The sequence below is a fragment of the Cydia fagiglandana genome, chromosome 17 (genome assembly GCF_963556715.1).
Source record: "Cydia fagiglandana chromosome 17, ilCydFagi1.1, whole genome shotgun sequence".
Taxonomy (NCBI): domain Eukaryota; kingdom Metazoa; phylum Arthropoda; class Insecta; order Lepidoptera; family Tortricidae; genus Cydia; species Cydia fagiglandana.
The window spans coordinates 8,300,990-8,318,681 of record NC_085948.1 but is presented as its reverse complement, the minus strand read 5'-3'; the positions used below and the strand labels follow the sequence as shown (position 1 = coordinate 8,318,681).

At 38.3% G+C, this 17,692-nt stretch overlaps 1 protein-coding gene across 1 annotated transcript in view; it reads right to left on the bottom strand.

Moving 5' to 3' along the window:
• The window catches only part of LOC134672403 (dual 3',5'-cyclic-AMP and -GMP phosphodiesterase 11-like), a 224,838-nt gene that overhangs the window by 45,195 nt on the left and 161,951 nt on the right, over positions 1 to 17,692 (bottom strand). The window contains exon 7 of the mRNA XM_063530286.1: positions 14,634 to 14,784. Within this exon, the coding sequence (XP_063386356.1) occupies positions 14,634 to 14,784 (151 nt within the window). The remainder of the gene's footprint in view (positions 1 to 14,633; positions 14,785 to 17,692) is intronic.

Below are 17,692 nucleotides of genomic sequence, written 5' to 3'. Positions count from 1 at the left end.
TACTAGCCAGAATTCAACCTTATTTCTATTTAGTTAAGTCTGACTTTGTTTTTCGCAACCGGCAATTTCTTTCGCACTCGTAAGTGTTAAACTTACGTCAGTTTTCTTCGCCCATTGGAGGCCGTTCTCCCCTCGAATCATAACATTTGGTCGTCGCGATATTTTTGTCAGTCCCGTGACACGGCTCAGCTCAGCTTTATCCGACGTTAAAGCGGGTAGGTATGCGTCGGCTACTGTCAAATAAATCACGTCACGAGACATATCGTTGAGAAGTTTTATCCTCTCTGTGTCGTTCGCAGTTACTTGTAGAGTCAGACCAAGAAAAGTTTGCAGAGATTTTGACAGCTCACGCAGTGCAAGTTTTATTACGTCATTATTTCATAGAAGTTAGACGTTTCAAATAACACCTGCACCGCGTGTGCTCTGGGCTGTCAAAACCTCTGCAGACTTTTCTTGGTCTAACTCTATTACCTGCAGTTATACTTAATATTACTTATTGCTATCTTTATCTTAATTTATGTTAAATGGCCCGTTGCATTGTTCCGACTTTGTAAAATGCAGATTAATTGTGATGATGATGAGCTTCCTTAAAATTTACATAAGCTAGTAAATAAAAGAGTATTTATAATCTGAATAAATACGGAAACTTGTAGAACCTCCGCAGATATTACCATCATAATTAGTATGGATATTTTCTTTGTCGAGGTAATCTAAGTTAGGGTTTAGAAAATCCTATTAGCATAAAAAGTAATGAATATGTAAGTATTATGTTATGTTAAAAAACTCGTTATACACAGCGTAACAATAAAGAACACAGTAACAACATGTTATCTGAATTGTGTTGGTAAGATCGTCTACACGAGAGAAGAGTCGGATAAATATAACACATGACGATGGGATGATTTAAAAAGGAACAGCTTATGTACTTATAATACCTACCCTTCCTAGCCTGAATTTTACAAATATATTAGGTGAAACCTAGCTAGACAGATTTTTCGCCCCCGAAAACCCACATACTTATAGCAAACATTGAAATCGTTAGAGCCGTTTGCGAGATCCCCGAAATATATAAATATACAAGAATTACTAGAAAGATTTCATATACTTAATTTAAATATATTTTTTAGACTAGTCCAGTACCTGTAATATATAGTACCTATTACCACCAATATATCATCGCAAAACAGGTAAATATAAAAATACTGTCTTGAACAAACGATATCATACAACAAATACCTACCCCACTGCCTCACTAGCTATACTGAATAATCTGGTCCAACTTGAATGGATACAATAGCTTCAAATATGACATCTTAGCAAAAAAGTCCAACTCCGAAAACATCGTTCTTTGACTTCCTTTTCGCTTCGGTAATATAATATATCCTTCTGACCTTAATCGACATGTCATTTGCTGTTCGAATACGTTTTCGGTACTCGTAGGTTGTAGGCCAGTCGGAGTTCAATTAGCCCTTCGAGTGGCATTGTCCTCCTCGAGGTCCCTACGGTAAGTGGCAGTGGCCGCGAGACGGACAGATATAACAAGCCGGTTGAGTGGCGCAGCCATTTTGGAAAAATATACGTCAAGTGGCGGGGCCTCAATGGGTGATTATCGCGAATTTGGCGCGTGACTTTGTGTTACGCGGGAATTCGACCGTTAGGGAATACTATCCTTGTTTATTGACGAATGCATCTTGCAAGAGTGAGCAAGCAAGGCATAGTTTTAACGGTTTTATTTTAGGCGCAAAATGCAGCGTCGCACAGATGCCGCGAGACGGTCTCTGCCAATTACGGGCTTGTTATGACCGAACCTTCTCGCGGCCTCTGCCACGCAAAGGCATATTTAAAAAAATGGCCGCGCCATTTCTCCTGCCGTTCAACCGGAGGTGCTGCCATCCGAAGGGGTTCTATATCAGTTACGGCCGGGCATAGTACTCCGACATTTATAGAAAAGTAGGTTTTAATTGTACCCGTCTTCAAAAAAACATACAGTACAAAAATACAAATTAACGTTAGCATTGCAGTTCAGTCCTAATACTGACTCATGAGTAAGTAATTGCCGATTTAATTGTACAAATACTTGCTTTTCCAATGCTCCCGTTAATCGACATTGTATTTTGAACCACCGACACTGAATAACTTCACAGGTAATTTAAAAAAAATCTGGTATCATATCTGATTAGGTTTGACGCTTTTTTCTTGGTATCTGTGCATAAGGAATCATGTTGAACATTTGGTACGTAACTCGAACGGTTTACCACTTGACTGCTATAGCTTTTACTTATTTTATTCATTTTAATGTCTCGAAAGAACATAAAATAGCACCAAAACATTCCAACGCGTACCACCTATACTATCAAATGCAGTAGCAATTTTCCAACGTTACCACAACGAAATTCAAATAAGAGCATAAACAGAACAAAACATTACGTTCTGTTCTAAGAATTTCGATCATATCACAGCGCCGTAAGGTTAAGAATCGCGCAGATTCGCATAGTAGATTCACTATCTGTCTAGTGCGATCATTCAGCATTTGTATGCAAATTGTTTTTATAAAGCATGGATATGCGAGAACGCATGAACTGGTGGCAAGGCCGCAGGGCTGGAGGCGTGCCAGCGGTGACGTCACGACTAAGATAGCGGTGGAGACAGTATATAAAAACAGAATTTTAATCTCAAACAGTGTAGTTCTGATGGCTATTAATGGGGTTGGCCGGTGGAAGTTTTTAGCAGACGGTGCTATCATAGCTTGCCCTGTCAATCCCTAGTATTGTGTCAAATTTTCGTTTTTTCAATATCCTAGATGCCAGCCTTTTAAGCCAAATCTCATAGAAAAAGCGACCAACCTATGATGGCGCCATCTATGCAAACGTTTGACAGTTGCCAACCCCATTAAACTGAAACGCCATAGCTCACGCGGTATGGGAAGAGATGCCGTACAGTCACCTGCATTAATATGTTACACAACGAACGCCGCAAAAATATCTGACACGATCTTATTTATAGAGCCATCGGCCTTCGAACAGTAACATATTATTGCGGGTACACACAATGTTCAGGCACAGCAAACGTGCAAGTTGCTGAAAATTTCTAAGAAGTTGTAAAAGTTCATGGAAACTTTAGAAATACAAAAGGAAGTTTGTACATATTTTGAAAACATCCTCTCGTGTTTGTTTTGTCAGGCGTGGCTCACTCCGCGATTTCGTCGCTTAGCTACAGGTAGCTAAAAGTACATCCGTTCCACACCAATTTTGGTGGCTAGCCATACGCCGCGCGTGGGGCTGTCGCCACCTAGCGGCTATATCTGTCCTGATCGTAACAGGCGCGTTTTGTTACAGAGCGAGTCTTCTGTACCTAGTACAATATTTATTCTGTGGTTTTATGAATTTTTAATTGTGAAACATTTTGCAATCTCGGAAACTTCCCGTAGACACATCAATTAACCTACCTACGCATGACACCCAACTTTCAATGGTAATTAACAATCTTTACTATTCACTTGTCCTTGATGTCGGGACGGCAAGGAATTAAGCGTGATGAATTGATCTTAGAGAATCATGACCTTGGCAATGGCGGTTGAAAGGGGAATAAAAGGGCGGCCCTTACGCTACGTTATTATTACATCGCTTTGACATTGAGACCCGGTGTAGACAAATTATAGGGATTAAATTTCGATCTTCCGCACCGCTTTAAAAATGTTGCAAAGGCCGTCAAGCTTTTGGGATAAAATAGCTAAATAGCTGTATATGAAACCTTTCGTAGGTAGCTGTTGCTGTGGGTTAATATGGCATCCACAAACGCCAAAATTCCTATGAAATTATGTCCATTATGGTGGTGAAGCCATGATGTTTCTTCTTCATCTTCCGTTGGCGCTACAAGCCTTTGTGGGTCTTGGCTTCCACCACAATCTTCCTCCAGTTGTCGCGATGCCTGGCGCCCTTCTTCCAGTAAACTTTCCCATCTTCCTAAGATCCTTCTTGGTAAACTTTCCCATCTTCCTAAGATCTTCTTCTACAATCTATCCAACGCTTCTTAGGCCTACCTAAAGCCATGATGTTTACTAAGTTTTAATTTAACTTTTGGAAATTAAATAGACACAATGTGTATGACCATTGGTCATAAAGTTTCGTCAGAGGAAAACGTCTTTTAATGGCTATTCCGTTTGGTTATATCCTCCAAGCAAGATAAAGACGTAAGCGAACCAATATAAACCTTGTTTTATTGAGACCTTACGTCACAAGTTTTACTACTCTAAGATGAACGATGCGACGACTTTAGCTGCTCTTAGCGTCTAAAGGGTTAAGTATCTTGGCGTATAAAGGGTTAAATGCTATTGTCGCAAAAAATATCCCAAGTTTTATTATAAATAGAAATTGCTTAATAAATTCTTGTGTTAACAGCCCGCTTTACGACATTTAAACTTTTTGTCTCCTTATTTCTTTTATGACTGAATATAAACCGCATCATTAACTTTACAAGCTAATAATTAAACCACTCTCGTTAAATGTAGACAAATATTTTTTGAGTACGCATAAAAGTCGCATGTTTAATAAAAATTATAATATGTGATTACGGCGTAGTATAAAACCTACTACTTACGCAAGTAATATACTTAAATGAAATAAAGTAATTATAAAGGGTCGACGTAACTAATAAAAAATAAATAGTTACTCTGTTATATACCTACCTACTTACCTACTCAATTGTGACGTTCCACGACAAAAGGTACTTTACAGCGGCTGGTGCTTACGTCGCATAGCGCCGCAATAATATTGAACGGCGTTAATAATAGCGTATGCGCCAACCGCCATAAGGTACCTTTACCCGTGGGACGTCACAATTAAGTTTGGTTTTCTTAAGGGGCCCACTGTACGGCTGCCATCAGTTTGGCCTTGACATAAACGCTATCGTGAACGCAATTTACTTTCTATGCATCTCGCTCGTACTGACATATTAGTGCGAAAGAGATATATAGAAAGTAAATTACGATAGCGGTTTATGTCAATGCAAAACTGATGGTAGCCGTACTGATTACCCGTTCGCCGGACGACATCAGTCTGGCAGTTAAACGCAAAATTTGACAGCGCCGAACAACTGGTGGCTGATATCATCCAGCGAACTGGTAATCTGCGGGCCCCTTTACACTAACGTACTTATTGTAAAAGATCGCAAAAACAACCGAGATAGACCCCATCTTCGATACAAGCCAGTACGATGGTGGAAAGTAAAGATCCAGTATCGCCTCTTGACGAATGGGAACCTCTCGCTCACGGATAGGTACTACGTACAGTCAGCAGCAGAAGTTGCTAAGCGGGCGAGGTGTTCAAAATTGCCTTGACACGCTCTTATTCTCTTAACAATAAAGTCGCGTCAAGATCATTGTGAACACCTGGCCCGCTTAGCAACTTCTGCTGCTGACTGTACCTCGTGAAATATTGATACCATGAATAAAACTTACGCCAGCTTGACTGCTGACAACATTGTGGCTTGGGGCAAGCGTAGAGCTCAACGCGACAGTATACATATTATTAATATTATTATGTATGAATCGTATTTTATTTAAGTACTGAATGCCTTGTTGAGTTTTGCACACAGATACTATCAGTTTCCATGTCGTATATACGTATGGTGCCTGAAATATAGCCGCATGGGCACCAAAACTTTCAAAGGATACTTTTTTAACTAAGTGTAATCTCAAAAAAAATATAAGTTACATAGTTTTCGGCCACCTCTAATAGGATAGATGGCCAAAAAATGGTAGAAATGAGATAAACTGATGTTCAATCTTAAAAAAAATTAAAGTCGGATTAGGTATTCATTCCTTGACATCGGGATCAATTAATCAACCGTCTTTGGGTCTATTATAATTATTATAAACTATACAAACAGTATCCTTAAGTTTCATGGTAAAATTTGTACAGAATGGCCTACTATAGGTACACCTAGTAGAGTAAAGCGAAACCTTGAAGGACCACATGTATATAGGTATAAGGTAAACGTACTGGTGCTCGACGCGGTCCCAGTAGATGTCATCTTGAAACTTAAGTCATTGTGAATAGAGGTGAGAGCAAGGTGTATTGGGTATTAGCATATCGAGTACTAGTATGTTTGCCCTACCTATACCTAAATATTAATTAAAGTGATATCGCTATATCACCCGCCGTGCCGTGCCGTGTGGTGGCCGGCTTCAGAATAGCGCCAACCTTCACATAGGATAGGGTGTCGTACGAGGTGACTAAGTCCACAAACGAAGTAAGAAGCTATTTTGTCACAGGGGAGATGGTCCTCTTAGCATTGTTTTGCAATCCATCTAGGAGAAGGATACTCCAAAATAAAACCCGGAATGGAGTTTCCGTAAGGCGCGAGTAGGGTCCAACCTGAAATATGCTGCAGATTCCTGGAGCTGACTCTGTCTCCACACGTATTGGCTCGCCTTTCCTGTGGCATAAGACAGTGAAGCCGAGAGGGTAATGCAGGTGCTGGGCATCCCTGCGTTTCCTTAATTCCGTCCCAGGCGGTGTAATGTATGTTACACCATAAATCGTCTGCAATAGACGTAAAGGCCAATGATGATCGCTATATCCTGTAAACTGGACCACTAGTAGTATTCTTCCACTCGGATAAAGCTCAGGTCGGCCAGCAAACGAGGGCAGAATAAATGTTTATACGGACACGACAAATTAGCCTTTAATATTCCCAAGTTAATACAATGATCACTTCAAAGCACTGAGAGATGAGATCCTGATATTTATGAGTTAAGACGAAACAGGAGCTGAGTTTTAAATATTTTAGATAAATATACCCGTCTCGCTAACGGAAGCGGCTCTTAAAACTAGTGCGATAAGGACTATGCGCAAAATTCCGCGTAAAATCACAAAAATCGAGGTTTCGTACTCGACTGTTTCCTCTTCCAAAACTTAACTAATTCTAGCCAAACTTGGAAATCTAAATGATTATGAAATTATCGGTGTCGGACCGTTTTGCTTTTTTGGCTAATTGATAGCAGTTTTGAATACTACGCCTCTCATTGCGGCATAGTGAATTAGGCCATTTTGGCCATTTTTGAAGGGCTCTAACGCCTTAAAAAACAAAAATATCAAAAAAAAGCAAAACGGTCCGACACATATATTGACAATATTAATTTGTGATGAAAAAATCATTGCTCTAGCATCAAAACCCACGGAGGAAACAGTCGAGTACGTTTGTATGGCGAAATGACCACTCCTGTTAGCTCTTAAGACGGTCTAGTATCTTTAGAGATTGAGGCGGCCAAAATATATCTATGCTAACCCGCCCCAGCTTTGCATGGGTTAACAAATTAATAAATTACACACAAACCTTCCTCAGGAATCACTCTATCGATAGGTGAATACCGCATGAAAATCCGTTCAGTAGTTTTTGAGTTTATCGCGAACATACAAACACATAAACAGACAGACGCGGCGGGGGATTTTGTTTTGTAAGGTGTAGTGATACAGTCGCCATCAGATATATCGGAGCGGCCAAGGTGTTCACAATATCTGAACACGCACGCTAACGTCTTGACAATAGAGGCGTGTTCAGATATTTGTGAACACCTTGGCCGCTCCGATATATCTGATGGCGACTATACCAGGGGTCTACAAACTTTTTTACCTGAAGGCCAGATTGCGTGGATAATATTCTTGAATAGTTATAAGATTTACCATAACATGTTGCTAACTCCTTTTAAGCCGAAACACAATGCAGACACGCAATAACGGATTTCTCCATAAAGTACGGCTCTCGCGGCTCGTTCAATGAACACTAGATATTATAGAGGGTTTCGTATTAAACGAGTAATATCGCTCGTTTTGATACTGCCAAGCTTAAAAAAAAAATGCTATGAAATACAGTAAACGCCGCAAAACTTCGGTACTTTATCCTTTATTCGTATTAACTAGCCGCACTTAATAGCACTGCTTTTGAATTGCAGATACTTATGTTTTGTAAATATCTCATTTTTTGTTACATTCACTTCTTTATAAAACATTTATGGCATTTGAAGTCCTGCCTGTGAAGCCGATGGTCCTGGGTTCGAATCCCGTTAAGGGCATTTATTTGTGTAATGAGCGCAGATATTTGTTCCTGAGTCATGGATGTTTTCTAGGTATATTATATATATCGTTGTCTGAGTACCCACAACACAAGCCTTCTTGAGCTTATCGTAGGACTTAGTCAACTTGTGTAAGAACGTCCTTATAACATTATCTTTTTATTTATTTTTCTTCTTAGGCTAGGTCATTTATAACATGAATATAAAAGTAAAATACAAAAACACATAAAAAACATTATCTATTTATTATTATATTATTAATTATATGACCTTTTAAATACCGAAGGTGACGCTTAAATGCGCCAATAGATAAAACCGCAATATTTCAGTTTCAGTAATGAGCAGCTTGTTAACTTTTTGCATGATAAAGCCTACACGATAAATCAAAACGTCGCGATATAATGGCAGTATAATGAACGTTATGTTTTGGTAACACTGATCACTAGATGGCGCATACAAAACGGTCACCCTCACTATTCCTTTGCACCTATAATATAATAATTCTCAGACACCTCTGGAGTTGCAGACGTCTATAGGCTACGGTGACTGCTTACTATCAGGCGGGCTGTATGCATGTTTGCCACCGATGTGGTATAAAAATTAACTGATTTGCAAGACCGAAGTGATCCCATAAGTGTTCCGTAAACAAAGTTTTGTACGGAACACTAAAAAGACATTTTAGATCTAAAACTGGATCAAACTTGGATTGAGATAAAATGTATAAACTCGTATACACTTTCATCATGGGCATCATGGCGTTTTAAAACTTGCATAAAAATTCATAAGAAATCTCGTGTGTGCGTCGAAAGTTATTAAAAGTTCAAAGATTGAATTGTATTGTATCTTTAAATCTGGGTTGTAAATAATATTAATAATATGTATTATTGCAGCGGTAAACTGAATAGTGCCAAACTGCTTCATATCAAAGATAGGTAGGTACCTAAGTACAAAAACGCCGAAACATGTGTTAGCTCAAATTTTTGGCTAATTGAGGTATGCTTCAAATTGCGCGATCTTTGGAACACAATCTAGAATCCGCAAACATGAGTATGTACATATTTCTAAGCGGCTAAGTGAAAAGTTCTCTCGGCGTCATTATTTTGTAATTAATGTTTGGAAAATTCTACCCTGAAAGCTGATATGTTTTAGCCATTAATATTAACATCGAAACAAAGGACTCATATTTTTTGGGCTAATGCATATAAAATTATGCCAAAAAATTTAATTAAGCCAGATAACTATAGAACAATTTTTAGGATCTTGTCAATCAAATTGAAGTAAAAAAGAATACTAGCTACATTTCAAAAATAAAAAACAAAACCAGATAATGATGGCTAATCTCAAAAGCTTCAAATATCCAGCGCAAAGCGAGATGGAACACGGGAGCACATTCCAAACGTTTGCAGCACACGAGTCAGTCTAGGGCTCAGACATACCAATACAGAGTACTCTATCAAATTAAACGGATCTAAAGATCTAGTTACACTGGTAGGTCATTGAGCCCTTACGCCTGTTTTAGAAGGCAGTAGGGATAGTCGCGGCCAGGTGCGTGTAGCGAAGAGCTCAGCCAGAAGGATCACAGCTAATGGCGGTCCGGCTGACATATGGACTTAATAAACAACAGATTTTACTGCCACACGGCTGAAGAAACTCGAATTTATAGCAGTCCTAGTAAAAGTAATAAAGCAGTAAGTTTGTAGACCTTTCTATGTAATTGTAACACAGACTAGTGACCTATAAGCTGTATTAGACCATGGCAATTCAAATTCAAATCTGATTTCAAACGAGAGAATTGTGATATAAAACATTCATTCCAGTAACAAAATTGATAGTCCAGAAAAACATCAGAGTCTTCCGGAAGTTGGTAAAAAGATTCTTATTTTCAGCCAATCGTAACATAAAACGCACGCATGCGGTACGCGAAATATTATAAACTGTTCCATAAGCTCGCAAAAATGTCGGGACGAAAGTTTACGCAGCCCACATGCTTAGAATTCTTACGATAAATGACTCGTAAAGCTAGAGACCTTTGCTCGGACAACGCGCGTTGCATAAAACACCATATCATACTCAAGTTATGTTATATTCATGATTTTTTAGTAATTTAAAAAGGTAATGATATAAACTACAAGGTTAACGACTACCGTACAATGTTAGGATCGAGCGAAAGGACTCTCTCGAATTGTAATAAAAATATAGTTTATGACCAAACACAAAAATAGTCTAAAACCAGACCTACTCATAATATGATTCATAGCTACACAGAAATTACATTTTCCTACGCATTTTTGTCATAATCACATCATCTGAATTTAACGGCTTCAATATAACAACCCCGCTATATCTCTTATTAACGCGTACGTCACGTTTTTTTGATGGAAGCCATTAATCCGATAAACGAGCTCATATATCATTAATGATACGTAATATGTTTAATGTTAACATGTGAAAAAGTTAGGCTTTCCTTTCATTAGGATGATGATCGCAACAGTTACCGTAATAGACGGAGCAATGTAAGCTCCCTGGCTTTGTCATTGTTTAATGGCCAGTCGTAAAGAGGCATTACCGTTTCATTTTTTCCTTTCCTCGTAATATATTTCACGTCTCGAAACAGATAAAGCCAAGGCATAACATTAAGGCATCTGGATTTCGCCAACTTTGATTCCCCGCATTTGCATAAACCTTGAACTTGGACCATCGGTACGAGTACGACTATGTCGACTATTCAGAGATACTGACAGAATTGGGCGAAGCGTTCATAAAAGATTATAAACAAAACGTTTTTGTGCGGGGAAAATGTGAAATGTTTTTTCTGTAGTCTCTTTTGTTTTAAGCTCAAACAATACAAATGGGAAAGAAAATAATAACCTTTTTGGTATTTCGGGTGTTATCATCTAACGCGTCAAGCGGAAAAAATACAAAGTCTCGTCTGATGTCACGCGCGACCACAGATCACTTAAATGGAGCATACAAGGCGATTAGAGCGCCAACACTCATTTCTGTTGCGTCTACGTTTTACGACTCTTGAGAAAATTGAGAATCTGCGATGATACTGAATGTTGCGTATTATTTTACAGGAACAATGAAAGAGTCTGTGTATGGTGATCGCCAGCATTCTTAAACCTTTACAATGCGGTATCTGTTAAAGGTAGTCTATGACTTGATGTCAACCGGGACGCGCCGACAAAAACTGTCGGCCTTTCTCGACGCCTGGTGTATTTATAAGCATTCCCCTTTATGCATTTGAAGGGGAACAAATAGCACTACTATATGGAACATCCCTTCGGGCGTGTTTATTTCCGAAGGCTTATCCTTGAAGTATTTATGGAAAGAATAAAAAAACATCTGAGAATAAAGTACCTTTGATCTGTGTATCTATTCTCGAAGGACTTGGGGTAAAAAGTGATACACCCTCGCTTACGCCGGTGTTGCGATGCAATCGCGCAGTTATAGAATGAACTTTGAAGCTGCAAAAGGCGCAGTGTATATAGGCCTTAAAAGGCGCTTCGCGCTTTCAGTCAGTCTTGGTACAAAAAGAACTGAGGTTGATTGAAGTAGCATGACAAAAACGAACGTTTCCGAGAAAAGACGAAGGATAACAATTATGCACTATACTTACGCGCCTGTTGCGGAATTTCACTGGTGTTGGCAAGTCCAACAGAACTCTTTATTCCGTTACTATGGCAACCGTAAAAACTTTAACTTCATTTTTTCACCTTAAACGAACTGTATGTGTTAATTTCCTTTTATATTAAATATATTGTTTTGTGTTTTCTTCTTCAACCTACAAGACCGAGTTTTCTTCTTCAACCACTTCGTTCGAACCAGCACTATCCACCTCACCGCTGAACAACTGGAACGATTTTTTTGATACTATACTTAACTGACACCCTATACATGATCTTAACAATGATACTATATCAGTACTGGTCAGACTTTACGTTATGAACGTCCATTCACATAGATATATTAATGTAGCACCAAAAGACATCGACACAAATAGAACTCGAACTAATAGAAATTCAGTCCGTGAGTATAAAACGAGATAACATTATGTCATAACTATCACATAAAATGTTCACGACCTCCAGTATTGCAAGCAGACGTGTTATTTTTAGTTTAGAGAAAACTTTGTGATGAAGTAAGTACTTGGAAAAACAGCTCATGTCTGGAAACCTCTCGGGATCCGTGTGCATTTGATATTGAAATTTCAAGCAGTGTAAGAAAAACATGAGTGATATCTCCTTGCAACATTTAAAATCATATGTTAAACGTAGCGTTTCTTACGTTAACAATGCATTTATCATAACATGGTATGCGTATGCAATCGTAACTAATTGTTATACGCATATATTATAACAATTTCTATAATTAGTTCTATAGAGGGGTAACGTAATGTACTTGTACTAATTACGGTAATTATACCTGTATTAAAGGCACGGACAAACCTTATAATTAGGAAGGTATGCACATTTTAAATTGATTGTATTACTGTACCTACTTCATAGTAATATATAAAAATAAAAACCGTTCACAGTTTTTTTGAGTGATTGAGTGAGAACTCACGGCGAGTTCCGAGTTCTTGAAGTCATTCTTACGAAAGAAAACGAAACCTTTAAGAGGAGAGCACGTCACCACATTAATGACTCGCCAATTTCTATAGTCACCGTGATTGATGCTTATACTCGAATATTCTGAAATTCGTTGAATATTTAATACTTCATTCATAATTATCAATTTAAGTACTTACGTTCTAACTTTTTAATATACATAATTCTTCCGATTAGATTATTATAAAAAGCTCGGTCAAACAAAGGAGCCAGAAAAATGAAAATCTTGTTAAACATGCATTTTATTGCCCAACTTTTTTTTTATTGCCTTGTTAAAAAAGTTTAAGTAGATAAAAATTAAATTCTCATCTTATACTTAGTCGTTCGGCGGTCTCAGAACGAGAAACATCCGATCCCCTGTCGTGTTACTTGCCATTCCAGCAAGAAAATTAAATTTTAATACAATTTCTAATTAGGCAGGAAGCCGGTAGTTCGGGCTGGTAAAAGGTTGCTTATGACGTGGTTGGTTAACGAGTAAATAGCGCTCAAATTGCTTTTTCAATGGCCCTTTAGTGAGGTTGCCGAGTACGAAATGTGTTTTAGACTTCGGTGATTAAAAATACTATAATGCGAGTTTCGGGTGTTTCCAGTAAGTAACCTACTTTTATAGAGCTCGAACTTTTTGTTGCTTTTTTATGCTCTAGGTTTACAATTCTTTAAAACAAATGGGAGTCCTTCATTCTTTCAAGATTAGTCAAGTTTTATGTTTTAGGTGTATATTGAGATTTCGAAAAATTTTGAGCAGGAGTAGTTTCTTGACCTTTTAACTGTCCAATAATAAATTATTTACAACATTAGGTTACATCTTTTGTAGAATAATTAAAGTAATGTACGTGTTGGGAACCCTCGAACACGCTATTAAAGTATACAAATTATTCGCAGCGAATAAAACTTCATTCGAGAAAAATCTATTGTTAAATTCTCTTTGTCTCAATACCTTTACGTTTTTCAGCTTAGCTTTAAGCTGTATTTCGATACTGTAAATTGAAAGAACATCAGGACAGTCGCCCCTAATTAGGAAACACATGGCATTCATTAAAAAGATACTCCGAGCTTGTTCTTACATCTCTCTGTTAATTAAATTGAAGTGGAGGAAAATACGAAAGGAATATAATGAAGTTTCAAATAAGTAAATCTCTTCTTCAATTTAAGATATATCCTCTTGTCGGTGGAGTATTTTCCATTTCTCCCTCTCGTATGCCATATCCTTGACCTCTTGATACGATACGACACCGGATTTTGCTTTTATTCGGTCTACATAGCTACGTCTTGGTCTACCCATGCCTCTCCTATACCTTACAAAAATACATTTACATATTTTTTCGATGACACGATGACTAGGGGATCGTATTTCAATTTATGTTGTTACTAGAAGTTTGTTAAAAATGGCGCCCAAAGCTGCTAACCCATCAACAATTTTATACTTGCTATAGAATGTCCGATGTCGTAAACTGAGGCTGACACCGACCAGAAAACCAATGATAGTCGCATTTATATAGTTTCTAGCTATGAATAAAACATCCGCAAAACTTTTATACTGAGGTATTCGAACGTGACGGATAGTTTATCTACAACGGGGATTGCATACTCCAACACGGAAGTAAATATTTGGTTATTAAATTTCTCTGATTTAGACGTAGAAGTAGGCAATGCTGTTTCTCAATAGTGCAATTGATTTAACACAATGATATATTAAATGAAACTGTACATGGTCAGCTATGCTGGATGGGGGATGCGAATCTCCTAAAACTGCTCCATCTGCTCGGGCTACTTGGATCACACGAACAGCTTTGTAAGCGTCGGGTATGTTGACGGGCTCGCCGCTCTCCGCGACGTAGCCGACGATCCCGCTGCCCCAGGGGATGCGAATCTCCTAAAACTGCTCCATCTGCTCATGCTCAGGCTACTTGGAGCACACGAACAGCGTCGACACTAGGCTGGTACACACTTACTTTGTAAGCGTCGGGTATGTTGACGGGCTCGCCGCTCTCGGCGACGTAGCCGACGATCCCGCTGCCCCAGGGGATGCGGATCTCCTCCAGGTGCTCCATCTGCTCGGGCGTGGACTTGGAGCACACGTCGAACAACTTCGACACGAGGCATCTGGTGACAATATGTTAAAATCATGATGAAAAACGATAAATATGTTTTTATTTAAGCTAAGCTTTAAATTAATTTTACGGTTTGACTCACGTATTTTAGTCACTTGCACGACATGTTTCTATTTATCGTGAAATACGTAAATTTTAAATGACATTTTTCAGTATTTTTAGTCTGATGCTATCAAACAGAAAAAGCATCATCCGTTATTTGTGAAATGATAAAGTTGTGCACTAATAGGAGTAAATAACTCTCTTCATATATGTATGTATTTTTATTTCCTTGTTTCAGTTTAAATAAACTTGTTGTTGCTACAAGTTCCTTGTTCTTGTGGTTCCTGAGTATAACATACATACTACATCTGCATCGAGGCATCATATCGTATATTTTTATCAATATTCTCCATATCATACATAACAATATTGTAGGTAACATTATTGTCCTGTTTACCGAAAATTAAAAGAAAAGTGAAATGCTTTTCTTGTTTGGTTTATTGATTTCGGTATACCAGCGGGGTATGAGCGTAGAAAAGGAGAACGAACCTTATTCAAATTGAAAATAAATCTTCTAAAACGTTTCCTGATTACATCGCAAACATTATCTAATACAATACAGATTCTTCGTAAAGGATACAAAAGAAAATTTGTAAATTCTGGAGCTATCCAACGTAATTGTTTTGTATCCCATCTAAATGAAATAACTCTTTGTCAAATATGTTAACGAACAGTTTCGATGTTGATATTATTTCTGCTAATTAACAAAGCGAGTCGTAACTAGGCTCTAATTTAGTCGAAATATTCATGCAAATGACTCCTATAATAATCCAATTTAAACAGAAGAGAAAAGCCCCAAATTAATGAATAACGAGCAATAATCCGCAGGAATTTGCCTGTACCCCTAGTCGGAATATCTCGGGGTTTTAACGATAGATAATATTCGAGCTCATTGTTAGCCGTGTAGATAGGTTGACAGTTTAGGTTGACAAATGCGTCAGTCTAGCAAACCATCACTTTGTATACTTTTTTTTGTCGACACGGGTCTTTCAAGTGTAACTCGCCGTGATGAATTGCCTACCTACATGCCGAATATTTCCTTTACCGGTCGCTAGAAGAATCCACAAAATGTTCCACAGGCTTTCCCTTTGACGTTCGTGTTTGTCAGAAATAACTAAAACATAGAATTATGGCGTAGAAGAAGATCAATATCGAGATGTCGATGGATAATATTATATGAATTTCACATTATGCGCAACATGCGCATATTCATTGCATGAACTTAAAAGCTTCTAAAGAAAGGGTTTCCGTTATTATTGTTAAAAGCTTTGGAGCACCTATCCATTCTCGTATGCTTTTAACGGTGTGTGTGTTACATTCTAAAAATACTGTTTCTTTCTTGCTAAGTGGCATGTGTGGATCGGGAACATTCGCTTTCACGACTTCCTATTTTTAAGGTATTTTATGAAACTTTAGAACCGAGTAAAAGAAGTAAGGGGGAGGCCTATGTTCAGCAGTGAACGTTTTATGGCTGAGATGATGATGATGATGAAAAGAAGTAAGTGCGCGTCGGCTGTATGTATAAAGATTTGTTGGCGAGACTAATTGAGGCTTCTGGCGACCAGAAGGGCTGGCCACTGTTTCGCCCAGAGTATTAGTATCGCCATTCAGCGAGGAAATAGGGCCAGTCTTCTGGTCACCTTGCCCGTTGACAGCGATCTGGACCAAATTTTTTATCTATACGTTTTTGTACTTAGTAGGAACCTAAGTTTTATTGTGTTTGCTTATTTCTTCTTTGTTATTAAATAAAAAATCACACACCCTCTGCAAAACGTAAATATGCAGGATATTGTTGTCAGTATGACTGACTGCAGTATCGAGTATAATGGCGGCCCGTAAAGTGCCAATGCGCAATAAATCCCGGTTCCCGTGGGACTCTAATTCCAATCTGTGCGGTAAATAATGATTTACGACTGGAAATGCATTATTAAGCAGTGCCGCTGAACTTTAATTACATAAAAGGGCTATTTTACTGTACTGTATGGTACAGTCGCCATCATATATATCGGAGCGGCCAAGGTGCTCACAAATATCTGAGCACGCCTCTATTGTCAAGGCGTTAGAGTGCTTGTTCAGATATTGTGAACACCTTGGCCGGTCCGATACATCTGATTGCTACTGTACAAAAATATAAACATGTTTTACAATACAATACTCTTTATTGCACACCTCACCTCTTTCACGTAGTTTACACTTACAGTGTACCGCACTAAACTTTGTTCGCGGTACACTTATGGAATCACTTGGGTCTTGCAAATCAGTTATTTTACTTATATGTATTTACATTTTCCGCTCGTAATGCCGCTTATTTTTTATAATAAATCTACTTAAACAGTCAATTTACTCATTTACAAAGACTTACTAGACTAGAATATTAATGTGAATTTTGACGATACAAAGGTTTGCGTCTTCACAGTTTACGTATCTCAGCATCGCGAATAAATAGATTTCATAGAATCAAAATAAGTATCGCAGTAAAGCGGCAGGTGTCACATAAACGAATTCCCAACTGTCGTCAAGGGAATTTCCCCGGTCGGAAAAAGCAAGAGTCCGTTTAATAAAACTCCGCCGGACAAATAATATGAGCCGGCTGTCAGTGCCGCGTGTGGTCGGACAAATCGATGCGCCACATGATACAGCCTCGCCAAAACAGGGGAAGTAATTGCTGTGCAAAAGTTACTATTCAGTCGAGCGTACGGTGCGAGATATAACTCTGTCGCAGTAAATAAGAAGTGGAAAAAAGCGGAATGATAATTTGATAAGGATATTGTTGACGGATATTAGATGTTTTTGTTTTTCAGTTACGGATGAAGCAATAAGTGATGAGTGTTAATGGATTATAAAAGCAGACCTTTATG